The 15,814-nt window shown below is 31.0% G+C and overlaps 1 protein-coding gene and 1 pseudogene across 1 annotated transcript; one reads left to right on the forward strand and one right to left on the reverse strand.

Moving 5' to 3' along the window:
* The first annotated feature begins 3,275 nt into the window (after positions 1–3,275).
* On the forward strand, positions 3,276–5,230 carry LOC131646903 (cytochrome P450 81E8-like; annotated as a pseudogene).
* A 927-nt stretch (positions 5,231–6,157) lies between these two features.
* Positions 6,158–7,935, reverse strand: LOC131652232 (cytochrome P450 81E8-like). Its single transcript, XM_058922040.1, has 2 exons — positions 7,017–7,935; positions 6,158–6,842 (listed from the first exon to the last, which is right to left on the reverse strand). Exons 1-2 carry the CDS (start codon positions 7,905–7,907, stop codon positions 6,237–6,239), a joined length of 1,497 nt encoding a protein of 498 aa, XP_058778023.1. The 5' UTR covers positions 7,908–7,935; the 3' UTR covers positions 6,158–6,236.
* Positions 7,936–15,814: the final 7,879 nt, after the last annotated feature.

The following is a 15,814-nucleotide window of genomic DNA, read 5'->3' on the forward strand; positions in this document are numbered from 1 at the left end:
TCTATTACTATTTAACACCCCCACCAACCCAATCATATGCCACATACCATACAAATATTCACCAAATATTAAATCAAAAAGTATATAAATCACTTAATAATTAAAATAAAATGCAACTTGAAATTTTGAAAATTCTGGTACAGCAAATTCTAGATGTCGTATAGGATGTCGCGACATCTGATCTAACTTAAACAATACTGCAAGGTATAAATGTTCATACACAATACTGAAAAGTAAATAACACACATGATTGTTAACCCAATTTGGTGTACAACAACACCTACTCTGGGGGCTACCAAGCTAGGAAGGAAATCCACTATTAGTAGTATCAATTCAAAGTACTATGCAAACAACCTCCAGTTCACACGTAAACAACCTTCGGTTTACTGACTTCTCACTTAATCCCTACCCAGTGCAACTTCTATCTAAGAACTTCCTAGATAAGAGAAACCACTCTCACTTCTTATCATCGCAGTCATGTATCACAATAACATCACATGTTAATGATATTGACGACTCCTAACCATAATTATCAATTACTAATAATACACGATTAAGACTCTCTTAATCAACAAATACTTGATCTTGCCTAAAAGCTTCGAGGAGAACAATAATAGAGACTTACAACGATCTATAACACAATCCAACTCACAACCCGAGTGGATCACACAAACCAACTATCCTAGAGAGTGGCACAAAGACTAAGTCCTAGTATTTCTACATCTCGGACCCATACTCTTCTAGGTTACAAACACTTCTATTTATAACCTTTTTCCCAATTGGATTTGGGCTTCAAATCACAGCATATCAGCTGCTACAAATCTGCAGAAGATTCTGCATAAAAATAGGTCTTCAATCAAATCTTCATAATATATCTCCATAATTAGAAAGTCCACATATCCTTGACTCTGACTTGAATCGTCCAGACCAATAAACCAGTGCCACATAGGACTTCATAACATTCCCAGAATATTTTGCAACTGTCAAATCATAATAGAATCTGTTATTTCAGTTACATCAGTTTGCAATGTCGAATGACCCTTCTTAGGACATCTTGTCTGACATGTTTCTTCATCAGATATAACTCCTTGCTTAACCTGTTCTTGTAAGCAAGTAAACACGTTCTACCTGTCCTATTAGTGCTATATTTTTTTTACAAAAATTAATTCCAATCCTAAAAATAGAGAACTTACACAACTAAAATCAATTAAATAATTTAATTGAATCTTAGAGCGGTGTGAGCAATGTAACTAGTTGTTCCCTCCTTAAAAAATATTAGGATCTTCTAAAATAGTAGAGAGAAAATTATTATTAGGTTTATCGAGCCAATATTGTCATTGTTATTCAAACATATTATATCATGCTGAAACCTTCTAAAAAGTGATCAAACCCAAAGAATGACAAAACAAGTCCATTCTTAACAAAACCAGCCTTTAAAACCAGAGGGGTAGAATTAAAATAAGTAGAATAAGTAAGAGTTAGACCTAGATTAGAAATGGCATTTGCACAAATATTCGCTTCTCTAAAAATATGAGAGAATATAAAATTCCAATTAGAGGATAAATTTATAAAGTTAAATCATCTATTCCTAATTTGCCACAGTACTTTAAAAGGATGCTTAAAACCTTTAACCATCGCCGTCGAATCTGTTTCCAACTAAATATTATGCTAATTCTTCTCATGAGCGAACTCAATTACTGACATAACACCCGAGAGTTTGGAAATGAGAGAATTCGCCACACCCAAAAAAGAAGCAAATACTCCCAAAAAAACACTGTCATTGTCCCTAGCAATGCCACCACAAGTCGACAAACCCGAAGTAGAAATATAAGCTCCATCACAGTTCAATTTTATAAAATTTACAAGAAGAGGCTGCCAAATAACCTCAATAACATTGGGAGCTTTAGGAGGTCGAATAATCACCTTAAAACTTTTAAAAAGCACAAAATCCTGAATACCTAAATGGGAAGAGGTAACAACGATTTTGACAGTAAAAACATAAGCCAAAAGATAAGATATGGATGAATTAACTTGAATGAAACACATTAAATATCACCTGGTTTATAGTTATCTAAATGGAGTTGAGGATAAAGATAAAAGCACTCTAAATAAACTCTTATTCTGCTCGGACCTCGAAATGCCACAATACCACCAAACATCGGCCAACCATGAATAGCAGTATTTAAATAAAGCATGCTCGCTAACTATGTTCAAAGTTTTGTTGCATAGTCACACTTGAAGAAAAGATGAGAATTTGATTCCTCTACTCTCTTACAAAGAACACATCGAGACAGCAAAGAAAACCTTTTTTTTTTCCATTGCTCATCCGTTGGAAACTTGTTGTGAAGCAGTCGCTGCACTAAAGAAACTTTGGACGTATGAATCGATTTAGCCCAAATCTAACTCCACCACTCCATACAGAAGCCTCTAGTCCGTTTAAAGTCATAAGCAATCTTCAAAGATAAGTCACTTATAAGGGAGGAATACCAAACTCTTTTGTCCGGCCGAATATCAAAAGGTATGTGATAGTTGTTGATCCGCACTTGAATATAAAACGGAATAGGAGTTACCGACTTAAAAAAAATCCCATTTACCATTAATTAAAATGGTGTTGGCTTTATGATCCTCAATAGTAATAGGAGCATCCATAATTACATAAAACCTTTAAATATTTAAAACGTCTTAATTAATAATTTTACAATGAAATTAAAATTATATAATTTTCATTGTCACTAAACTCGTAATTTGAATAATACAATTCGAGTATTAAGCTGTGTAAATTTGTCAATTACAATTGATGCCTTCTAGATAAGCTAAAGACATAGGAATTATTGGTGGTTTTTTTTATATCACAGTTGAAGCATAGATAACTACATAAAACCTCTAAATATTTAAAACGTGTTAATAATAATTTAAAGTGAAATTAAAATTACATAATTTTCCTAGTCATCTACAATTCGTGTATTAAGTTGTAAGTTTGTCAATTATAGATCGATTCCTTGTAGATAATGCTAAATACATGAGAAGTAGTGGTTGCTAGCTGTTGAATAAAACCACTACAATGGTGTTTTGCTCTCAAGGAGTATTGTTTATCCATGAATGGGAATCAAAACAATAAACATGAAGAAATAGTAATTTCACTTTATGAGACTAATTGATGATTTTTTTGTCTTAAATATGAAATAGCAACATGCTTTCACTTACATATACTACTTTTTCTTTGTTATCTTTTGTATTATTGCTGTGCTTTTGTATCAAATAAATTCGTAATATAGCAAATCTTACTTCACTTTTGCAACCACAATATAGTTTTCATAAAACTTTGAGACTCTATATATACACATGTTTTCATGACTACTTACCTACAAAAACTTTACTCAAAACATGGAATTCAACTTTGTTCTGTATATCATTGTCCTTCTCCTTGTTCTTATCACTACAAAATTATCAGTATTCTCCACAAAATCATTCAAAAAACTTCCACCAAACCCACCCTCTCTTCCCATAATTGGCAACCTCCATCAAATTAAACAACCAATTCACCACTACTTTCACAACCTCTCTAAAAAATATGGCCCAATTTTTACTCTTAAATTCGGTTCTCAACTCCTAACCATTGTTTCTTCGGCATCTCTAGCCGAAGAATGTTTCACCAAAAACGACATTATTTTCGCAAACCGTCGACACTCTATCAGAACCAAGTATCTTGGTTTCAACAGCACAAACGTAATAACATCATCTTATGGAGATCATTGGCGAAACTTACGTCGTATTAGCTCAATCGAAATCCTCTCCAATTACCGTCTCAACTCCTTTTCAGAAATCCGAAAAGACGAAACCATGAGGTTAATCCAAAAGCTTGCTGAAAACTCTCAAATAACTTCCAAAAAGTTGAGCTCAGAACTTTGTTTTCTGAACTAACATTTAACACCATCATGAGAATGGTTTGTGGTAAACGGTTTTACGGCGATGAATCTGATGAGGCAAAGAAGTTTAGAGATGTGATGGATGAATTGCAAGAGTATGGATTGGATTCAAATCTTGGAGATTTTGTGCCTTTGTTTAGGTTATTTGATTTTAGTGGTGCACATAACAAGTTGAAAATGGTTGGGGAGAAAATGGATGCACTTTTTCAAGGACTAGTTGATGAACATCGTAGGGACAGAAATGAAAATAAGAATACAATGATTGATCATCTACTTTCTTTGCAACAATCACAACCTGATTATTACAATGACCAAATTATCAAAGGCCTGATTATGGTTAGTCATCCCTGCATCTGATGTCCCTGCACAGCTGTTAACCGAGCTGGCTTAACTAGACTGTCATCCTTATTATTGTTACTCCTCTTTATTAAACATATGAATTTATAAACTAATGGAATGTTGTTTGTTTTGTTTTGCAGGCATTGATAGTTGCGGGAACAGAAACTTCTTCTATAACGTTAGAGTGGGCGATGGCTAATTTATTAAACAATCCACAAGTATTGGAAAAAGCAAAAACTGAATTGGAGAATCACATTGGAGAAGAGAGTTTAATTGAGGAAGGTGAAGCTACCAAATTGCAATATCTACAAAACATTATATGTGAGACTCTACGGTTGCATCCAGCGGCAATAATGTTGTTGCCACATTTATCATCTGAAGATTGTACTGTGGGAGGATTTGATGTGCCACAAAACACCATGTTGACGGTGAATGCGTGGGCTATTCATAGGGACCCTGATTTGTGGGCTGACCCGATGAGCTTTAAGCCCGAGAGATTTGAGGGGATTCGACAAGCAGACATGCGAGGGTTTATGCCTTTTGGGATGGGGAGGAGGGCTTGTCCTGGGTCGGGCTTAGCCTTAAGAACTTTGGGCTTGACTTTGGGGTCGTTGATTCAATGCTTTGAGTGGAAAAGAATTGGTGAAGAAGAAGTTGACATGATTGAAGGTCGTGGAACTCTTGTGCCTATGGCCATACCATTGGAGGCACAATGCAAAGCTCGACCAATAATCAATCAAATGTTCTCTTAATAAGATGTTATTTGTTCTATGAATAAAACTTTAGACAGGGATGGTACTCAAGTCTATAGTTGGAAAGAGTATGTTCTAGATATATTACTTTTTTTCCTCTTATAAAAGTTCTAAATTCTCTTGGTTTGTTTATATTTATACTTTCTATTATAAATAAAGTCTTGTAATCATTTGAAAATATTACAAGAAATCTAAAAAATGCTTTCTCTTCTACTTTCACTGTACTCTTATGATTTTTATACACTTCATAAAAAAATTTATGCTGAGAAGTAACTTGTTTCTTTTGTAATGTGGGACATATTGTAATGCTGAGAAGTTCAACTTGAGATAAAAATTTGGTGTAACATATTGTGGGATGAATCTCTAATAAAAGCTCAAGTACTGGTTGAAAAAATTTTAAGGTTTTCTATTTGGCGATTGAATAAAGGGCTTGTGGTTTTGGATTGTACTATAGTAAGTCAAGTGTGTTTTTTGTTATCTCTTTATTTTATTTGTACTTTTTATTTATTATTTTCTTCTTCAAGTGCCTTTTTAAAGAAAAACTTAGCGTGTGTTTGGTTATGTGATAAAAAAGAAATTAATTTTGAAGGATATAATTTGTTAAAATTAATTTTAGTTAAAATTGTATTTAATATAAAGTAATTTGTATGAAAAATGTTATTTGAATTTTTTTTAGCCAAATTGATTTTGAGTGTGTATTTGACTAAAAAAGATTTTTATAAAAACACAAAGACAACTACATGTTTAGTACTCAAATTAAACTTCAAGTGGAAAATATAATGCAAAGTGCAATATAAATTTGAAATATTAAGACATTTTTAATTATTTTTTAATTTAATAATTTGATCGTGAAGGTTCTGGCTCCGCCATTGATATATATATATATATATATATATATATATATATATATATATATATATATATATATATATATATATATATATATATATGTATATATATTAATGTTTTTATATTATAAAAAAAAAAAGAGTGACAAAAGAGTGATATTTCACCATTTAAAATATATATGAAAAAACGATAGTAAATAAGTTTGAAAGGTGATCTCTTAATTTTTTCAATGCATAATTTAAATGTACATTTTTTTTTTTATACTTTTCATCAAAATTAAATATTAAATAATTAGAAAAAACGCTTAATTTCATTGAGTTGCATTATTGAATTACATACTTAAAAACAACTTTAATTTGAGACGATTACATCATGTATCTTTGATCTTCAATGGATTATGCAATTTGCACATTAGTTTTAAAGGAATTCTTTTCCCCACTGTGATTCCTTTTCCTTCGGCCATGTCAATTTTTTCTTCACCTATCCGCTTCCACTCGAAACACTGAATCAATAATCCTAAAGTCAAGATCACTGTACGTTGGGCCAAGTTTATTCCCGGACAAGCCCTTCTTCCCATTCCAAATGAAAGCAATTTACTTGTCTCACCTTCTTTCTCAAACCTCTCAGGCTTAAAACATGTAGGATCAGTCCACAAATTTGGATCTCTATGAATGGCCCAAGCATTGACCATTACAATTGTGTTTTGCGGGACATTATATTCTTTAATTGTAAAATCTTCAGAAGACAGATGAGGCAATAATAATGGAGCAGCTGGATGTAATCGAAGAGTCTCGTGGACAATGCTTTGAATATAAGGAAGTTTTGAAATATCATGTTCATCTATCAACTGATCTTGTCCCGTGCGAGTGTCTAATTCATCTTTTGCCTTCTTTAATATCTTTGGATTATTCAATAAATTTGACATAGCCCATTCTAAGGTTAAAGATGATGTATCAGTTCCTGCAAGTAGCATAACCTACAACAATCCAACAAAATATCAATATCAATGAACACAAATGGTAAAAAATACTTTTATCTTCTTTTATGTCTTAATAGTTAAATTTTAGTAGAGCATTCATGGACACGATTTGCTATTGGCCCACATACTTTAATAAGCAGTAATTTTAAGTTGAGTAAAATTTCTACTTACAACAATAAGTCCTTTGATGATTTGATCTGTGTAGTACTCAGGTTGTGATTGTTGCTGTTTCAAGAGATGATCAATCATAGTATTAGTGTTCCTCTTTCCAAGTCTATGTTCATCAATGAGTCCTTGTAAAAATGAATCTGCTCTCTTACTTAACATCTTAAGCCTCTTCTCCAAACCATCAAAATCAAACCACCTTAAAAACCCTAAAAAATCACCAACATTGTTAGCTCCTCTTAAAACCAGAATCTCTTTAATTATCTCTCTAAACAACCTTGCTTCCTCAACATCACACACATCACAATCATCACCATAGTATCTTTTCCCAGACACCATTCTCATGATGGTGTTGAATGTCATTTCTGAAAACAATGGCTTCAGTTCCACTTCTGAGAAACCATTGTAACAAACTTTTGCCAGCTTTTGTACTAGTCTCATGATCTCGTCTCTTCGTATTTCCAAGAAGGAGCTTAAACGGTGAGATGAGAGTACCTCAGTTGATATTATCCGGCGGAGATTGCGCCAATGATCACCGTAAGGTGCTTGTGCTACTGAGGTGTTGTTGTAGGCAATATATTTGCCGGTTAAGAAATGAGGACGGTTTGCTAAAACGATGTCGTGTTTGGTAAAACATTCTTGTGCTGTTTTTAAGGAAGAAACAACAACGACGAGACGAGAACCGAACCAGAGAGAAAAGATTTGGCCGTGTTTCTGTGATAAGGTTTGGAAAGTGTGATGGAGGGGTTGTTTGAGTTGATGAAGGTTTCCAATTATTGGAAGGAATGGGGGGCCAGGTGGAAGGTTCTTGAACTTTGTTGCTGTTGTGTGGAACAAGAGCTTGAATGTGATGATAAGGAAAAAGAGAGAGATGAGTGTGAGAAAGAAAGTGGTCATTTTTGTGTTGATTGATATGTTAAGATAGGAATGTGAAGTGGTGATATATATAGTTAGTTTTGTGAAAATAATGGTGGGTTAGATTACGTTTGAGCTTACGTATTCATTCATAATAATGTGTACGAATACGTGAAAGTTAATGAATTGTACCAAAAACAGAACGATAGAAGATCATGTGCAAAATTTTAACTAACAAAAATTCATACAACTTGATCTTAAAGAAATGTTTCTACCGTGAAGTGAAAGTGAGAAAATAAAAGGGTAAGCACCATGAGTACGGATCCTCATCAGCCCATACAATAGCAGCCATGCATGCAACCAAATAGTGACCCTTGATTGATTAACTGAAATGGATTTAAAATTCTATTTTAAAAAGAAAATCAATTACAATAATTATTCATAAATCCAAATTTTGTATTCTCAATAATTAACTTAAATTGTCTATTTTTTTAGTATGTATATTTATTTAAAAAATTTGGCCTCTCTAAATTTTTGTTACTAATTATAGTTTTTATCGTTTAACAAATTTTTATATTATATCTTCTAAAAAATAAAGATTAAATTGTTAAATTAAATTGGAACATATAATATAAAAATTATTTTAGTTATTTAAGTTTATAGGATGTGTTTGATTTAAAATTAAACTTAAAAATTTCTAAAATTATTTAATTTTATTTTAATTTTAATTATATGTTCCAATTGTAACATTAAAATAAATAAATTGGAACATATAAATTTTAAAATCATGTATAATTAATAGAAAATGGAATATATAAAGTTTAAAAGATTATTTTAATTGGAATTATAAAATGAAAAATATAAAATTTAATAACTAAAATTATATATGTTATAATTTAATCTTTAATTTGAACATTTCAAACATATAATATAAAACTTTGTAAAAAGATAAAAATTAAAATTACTAGTAAAAATTTAGAGAGGCCAAATTTCTATCAAAATTAGTCTACTTAAAATAATAAACTACATTTAAAACTCAATTCTTTTAAAAATTACATTTATATGCAGTGTTTTACTTCTAAATTTAGAGACATTTTTCTTCATTTGAGTCTACGGATAATAATTATAATATGTAGTTTAATTTTTTTATAAATTATAATTAATTAAACTAACTTTAATTACAATTTGAAAGATAGAATTGAGATCAAGAGAAATAGTAATACATCATACTTTTAAATTATTATGTTAACTTTCATAATAAAAAATTTGCTAAATAGATTAAAATACAAAAATTAAAAATATAATAAAGACATAAAAATAAAGTAAATATTTAAACGTCACATTTAATATAGTATATAAAGAGAGTATAAAGACTCCAACCAATTGCAATAAGGTTGGGCTCTTAATGGAAGTTTTTTCTTAGAATGGATAGATATAAACTTGGAAATGTTTTCTTTAGAAAGAGATGGTTAACTATATACTTCCATCGATCATTTTATACAACTGAATTAATTGAATCAAAATTAGATACACAATTCATTAATGCTTTATTATAGTTGAATTATGGAAAGAAGAATAAAATATTTATTTAATATTTTAGTGAGGATCTGTTACTTGCTTGAATAGACACAACATCCTTAACATTGGAATGAGTAATGTCCAACTTATTAAGCCATTCTAACTACTTATTATAAGAACAAATTTATTATTTTAATAAATACATTATTCAATGATTGTAACAAAAATATATATGAATTAAATATTTTAATTATTTTAATTTATTTAAAAAGTAATAATTTTTTTATAATAAAGATCGAAGGTAATATTGAAAAAAGGCAGAATATGAGTTAGACAACTACATGAGACAAAATTACTAATGAATGAGTCTAATATTTTAAAACTTTCTTATCTTTAAAATACTAATTAAATCAAGTGTTTGGGCTCGAATGACAAACGTGGCTATGCAAAGGACGATATTCGGAGAATATCGAGTTCGATTTTTGGCAGAAACAACGCTTGGTCAGTGCACGTGCCTCCGTAGCACGAGCTGGATTAGTCGATCTACTATGTAGGTCGGAACCAGTGCGAAAGCAAAAAAAAAAACTATCTGATCGAGATCCTTCGACAACAATGAATAACTCCACTATTAATGCCTCGTTTATCTTCAAATGATTCTACGATATGAAAAAATTGAACCAAACCAAACTAAACCAATGCGGTTCGGTTCGATTGGTTCGGTTTTTTACAAATATTTTATCGAGTCATACATAGTCATATAGATGACAACATAACTTTTTATTTAGACATTCATACACTATCAAATAACAACAAAACTCGTCATATTTTGACAACAACTTTCCATTTAATATGTAAAAATTAAATTAGACAAAAAATGAAATAATAAACATAAAAATAATAGCATGAAACAATATAAAATTTATTATAATGAAACAAAAAAATAGTAGAGACGAGAGATTAGTGAAGATGGAAAAGAAAAAACAAAAGAGTTGAGAGATTAGAGAAGAAGATGTGAGATAAAAACGAAACTAAAATAGGGAACATTTGCATAAAATTGAGAAGGTGAAAAAGAAAGAATATAAGAGAGTAGAGATTAGAGAAGAAGAGGGAAGATGTATGTGGCAAAGAAGTCGCGATAATGCTATTAGAGATTTGAAAAGATCGGGACTGAAATCATATGTGTAAGGATGAGAAATTTGTCCGTAATCATAAAGATAAGGTATAATAGGTTTAAGTTTTGTGTTGGATGTGAGTTAAGTAAAAGTTAGGTTGTAACATAATGCGCTTTGATTCGGTTTGGTTCGGTTTACAAAATACAAACCGCAAATTGAACCGAACTGTGCGATTTTGTTAAAAGATGACCCAAACAAATCCGAATCAAATGCGGTTTTTTTGCGGTTTCGGTTTGGTTTGCGATTTTCTATTTGGTTGATTTGGTTTTGAACACCCCTACTCTTACTCACTCTTACTCTTATGTACTTGGCGCAAATCCTTTTATGTCCTGCTTCCAGAGATACATATTCGGACGCTTTTTTTAGCTGAAATTTGGTTTTGTCCGAAGCTACATATACAGAAGTATTTTAAATTGATAAACGTTGAGAAAAACTTCAAACTCGGTAGTCCGGTAGATGCACTTCCTAAAATCAACGTTAAATAAAAAAATATACTTCTGAAAATACATCTATAAAAACAGAGAGATATTTTTAAAAGCGTATATGATGCCTAAAGAGTGGGGGTAAGAAATATTGATCCTACATGTTTTAAGACTAAGATGTTTGAGAAAGAAAGTGTGACAAATAAACTACTTTCATTTAAAAAAAGGAAGAAAGATGGAAATTCCTTTGTAGGCCCTCTTATGGGGAGAGCCCCTGCTGAAAAGTCAAAAATACCCCTGCTTCGGAGATGCATCTCTGAATTATTTTTTTTTCAGATTTTCTCAGAATTCGGAGATGCATCTCCGAAAACACCCACTTTGTGGTGTTTTCGGAGATGCATCTCCGAAAGCACTGAAAATTCAAAATTAACGTTGGATTTAACTATCAAGTATTTTTTCGGAGATGCATCTCCGAAAAAACCCTTCCCAAATTTGGGATATTGATTAATTCAAATATGCATATCTGAAATATCTCGATATTCTAAATTTGACATATCAAATTTTATTAACACACAAATTAAAACACAAACTAAATAAAATAAAGATGATAAACCGTACATTCAACCAAAAAGCAAAAATACATCATAAAATAAAAGAATATTAATATTCCAAATATGTTATTGGTAAATTAATCGAACAATTAAATGCTACTATATATGTTAACACACAAATTTAAACACAAACTAAATAAAATAAAGATTTAATAAAGGTGATAAACCGTACATTCAACCAATACATCTTAAAATAAAAGAATATTAATATTCCAAATATGTCATTGGTAAATTAATCGATCACTTAAATGCTAATATATATTAACACACAAATTAAAACACAAACTAAATAAAATAAAGGTGATAAACCGTACATTCAACCAAAAATAAAAAATACATAATAAATTAAAAGAATCTTAATATCTCAAATATGTCATTGGTAAATTAATATATATATATATATATATATATATATATATATATATATATATATATATATATATTAATATATATATATATATATATATATATATATATATATATATATATATATATATATATATATATATATATATTATATTATAAAATAATTAATATTCCTTTTACTTTATTATATTAAATAGATATTTGGAATATTAATATCCCAAATATGATTTACCTTGATTTATGTTTTATGTATCAGACAATATTTCGAAAGTGCATCTCCGAAATATTCTAAGGAGGTGAATTCGGAAATACATCTCCGAAGACACCCCATCTCAAAAAAAAAGTTGATTTTAAAAATGCATCTCCGAAAACACTTTTTTTTTGTGTTTTCGGAAGTGCACTTCCGAAATCAACTTTTTTTCAGAAAAAGTAATTTCGAAAATACATTTTCGAAATGTAAGAGCATTTTAATATTTTCGCCGCGGATGTCTAAAAAAGTTGGACGGTCAATAAATAAATTTCCAGAAAAATTTATCCCATAATTAATTTGACTCATTGCATTGTCCTTTGGGCTTGACTTTGGGCTTATTGATTCAGTGTTTTGAATGGAAGCGAATAGGCGAAAAAAGTTGACATGAGAGAAAAAAGGAATTACGATGGAAAAACAAATTCATATAAAAGTAATGTGCAAAATGTGACATCGAATCAAGCCTATTAAGTGTGAAAACATTGTATGCTAGTACTTGCAAAGTTAAGTTATTTGGGTGGAGATTTCTCTTAAGAGCGTTACCTACTAGACAAGAGCTAGGTAATCGGGGTATAACATTGTCGACGAGTGGTTTATTATGTCCTCGTTGTGGGATAGAAGTGGAAAGGATGGGGCACCTTTTCCTTGGGTTTCCAAAGGTGAAACTTATTTGGATGCGGGTTTTTCGTTGGCTTGAGGTTGATTTTGAAGCTCGCTTTTCCTTGATTACGAACGTGGACAATGTATCCGGGGAGGAGCTTTTGGATTTTATCTCCGGAGTTTTGGTAAGAGATTTTAATATGGGTTATTTTGCTTTTATTTGGCTTTTGGTTTGTTGGTGTGTTTGGATTAGTCGGAACAATTTAGTTTTTAACAATGTTGTTTGGAATGAGTTGGATATCTTCTCTTTTATTACATCTCTCGGATGGGATTGGTTTTCTATTCTTGCAAAAGGTAATGGCGATCTTTCGAAGGACGTTTGGTTATCAAAACCTTCTATGTACCTTGCCTTGTAGTTGGTTGTTTTGGCTTTTTGTAGGTGTGTTGTTCTTTTCTATCCCGCCTTGTTTGGTTTGGGTTTGTTTTTTATTCCTTTTGTATTGGGTTGCACCCCTTGTGTTTATAATACAAGTGATTATCAAAAAAAAATTATGCTATTCAATTTTTCATTGTAAATTAGAAGTGTTAAGATCTTCCTAATTAAAATAATGAAGTAGGTTGATATAGCTCAGTTCTTAGGTTATATGGTCCCTCCTTGTCCAAACTGAAAAACTAAGTGATGTAAACTGATTTGCTGGATTTTTTTTTGTGTTTATGCAAAGTTTCTTAATTTAGTATTCTATCGTAAACAAGTGGTTGAATGCTCCTTTAACATAAATGTAGACATTTAAAGAAATAAAAATAAAGGACATATAAGTATTATACTAGTTTTCATTATCTGGTAATCAGAGTATAAATTGTTCTTCTCTTCCTATATATTATAATCCAAATTTATATACTTTAAGTGCTCATAATATTTTATAATTTTTTTTAATGTTTTGAAAGCTATGCAAAAAGTTTCAAGAGTTGAAAATAAATGCACTTAGAAAATGTGTTTAAATTGAATAAAAAATATTTCTAGAAAAAAGTGAATTTTCGATGTATAGAGTCTTATATACATCTTTAAACACCTCTTTGATAAGATATATGAGTTTAAAATGGAATTATGAAGCATTGCAATGATTTACATAAATTCAGGCTTGTGAAAATTTCATTTTCAGTTGGTATTTGAATACCACAATCTGGTAGTCAAATACTACTTTCCAAGATTCTATTTTTTTTTTTTGAAAAATCACACGGTTATTCAAATACCACAATGTTGTATTCGAATACCACTTATTTCCAGCACTTATTTTTTGAAAACTTTACACTGGTATTCGAATACCACATCATTATATTCGAATACCACATTTTTTCATCACTTAAAATTATTTTTAAAGGCAAGGTTTCTTGTATGCTTATGTATAATGATGCAAGACACGATTAGATGAAGCGAGACATGAAATTATGAGCATTAATATGAATTGCAACAAGTACCTTAGTTATCTTCACTTATCTTACATCTTCACTCGAATTTCAATATTCAACCTTTTTTATCAACTTCATGATTGGTGTATGTGAAACTTTTTATCATTTTTTTCTTTGATAATTATTTCTCATCAAAACTAAACTAGATAGAAAATGTCTTCTTCATAATCTCCCCTTTTTGATGATGAAAAACACTTTCAACTTGTGTTTTTGATAAGAATTAAATCTTCTCCCCCTAAATTGCATGTCTCCCCCAAATTTCTAAGTCTCTCAATATTTAACTTTTGAAGTCTTGCAAGTTAAATCAAACATAGATAAAACACAACCAACCTTTTTCTCCCCTTTTTTAAATTAACTTTTCGCTAAGTCCCAACTCAAAGGTTTGAAGAGATCCCACAAGATCATCAACCTTCATGGTGTTTGTGTCTTGGGTTTCCTCAATTGCTGTGACCTTCATGTTAAACCTCTTAGGTAGAGATCTGATAATTTTTCTGACTAGCTTGACATCAGACATCTTCTCTCCAAGTGCACCAAAGGCATTGACAATTTCCACAATAATCATGTGAAATTCATGAATACACTCATCTTCTTTCATTCTTAAGTTTACAAACTTAGTGGTATGAAGTTGAAGTCTAGACATTTTTATCTTAGAGGTTCCTTAATGTGCAGTCTTCAAAATTTGCCAAGCATCTTTGGCAATAGTGCAACCACTTATGAGTCGGAAGATGTTCTTGTCCAATCCATTGAATAGGGCTTCAATGCTTTAGAGTTTCCCATGAATTTTGTATCATCTTCATCATCCCAAAAAAATGCAAAAGCACTCATTCCAATTGAGTGTTAGGTTTTTAGAATATATTTAAAATATTTCAAATAATTTATACAAAATACAAGTGTTTACTGTGGAAATTGGTAAACAACCGTTGGTCCTTCAAAGCCTTAAAACTAAAGGGTTACTTGCAAGATCGACCAGTTGATCTTAAGACCACGTGCTAAAGTTTGGAATTATATCTGTTTTGTCGAAGGATTTGCCCAAGAAACGGTTTTCTAAGGCTGGCAACAAACACAACGTTTTTTCCACACTAACTACCAGATCTGACCGACAGGTGACTCGTGACCGACAGAACAAACCTAGACCTATGAGATTTTGCAAAAATACGAACGTTCTGGCTTTGACCTTCTGGGGTGACTCGTGACCACCAGACAATGTCGATTCAAGGATTGCTTTTAATCGTGACAAACGGTCTAAGCCTACTTGGTAGAAGTGAAAATGAAAAGACAAAGCAAATGCTGGTTGAAGAACACAACATAAGTAAAAGCTTTGAAACATGCAATTAAAAAGTAAACGGTTTGCATTGAAAATAAAGATGGTGATTCACATACATCAACACTTTCAGCAACTCTTTTTTCCTTAAGGGCGGAAATTGGGCAGAGTGTAAGCAAGCAGTTTGATCGTAATAGTGAACACACTTTTTCTACATTATTTTGACCTATTTATAGGATTTACATAAAATAACTGCCTAACATAGGCCCTGTTTGTTTTGGATTT

The sequence above is a fragment of the Vicia villosa genome, linkage group LG2 (genome assembly GCF_029867415.1).
Source record: "Vicia villosa cultivar HV-30 ecotype Madison, WI linkage group LG2, Vvil1.0, whole genome shotgun sequence".
NCBI lineage: Eukaryota > Viridiplantae > Streptophyta > Magnoliopsida > Fabales > Fabaceae > Vicia > Vicia villosa.

Bases quoted from the DNA above. Each gene is read 5' to 3' on its own strand.
- LOC131652232 (XM_058922040.1), bottom strand. From the start codon at position 7,907: ATGACCACTTTCTTTCTCACACTCATCTCTCTCTTTTTCCTTATCATC. The intron at 6,843-7,016 runs GTAAGTAGAAAT...GGATTGTTGTAG, and splicing joins TCATCAAAGGACTTATTGTT to GTTATGCTACTTGCAGGAAC.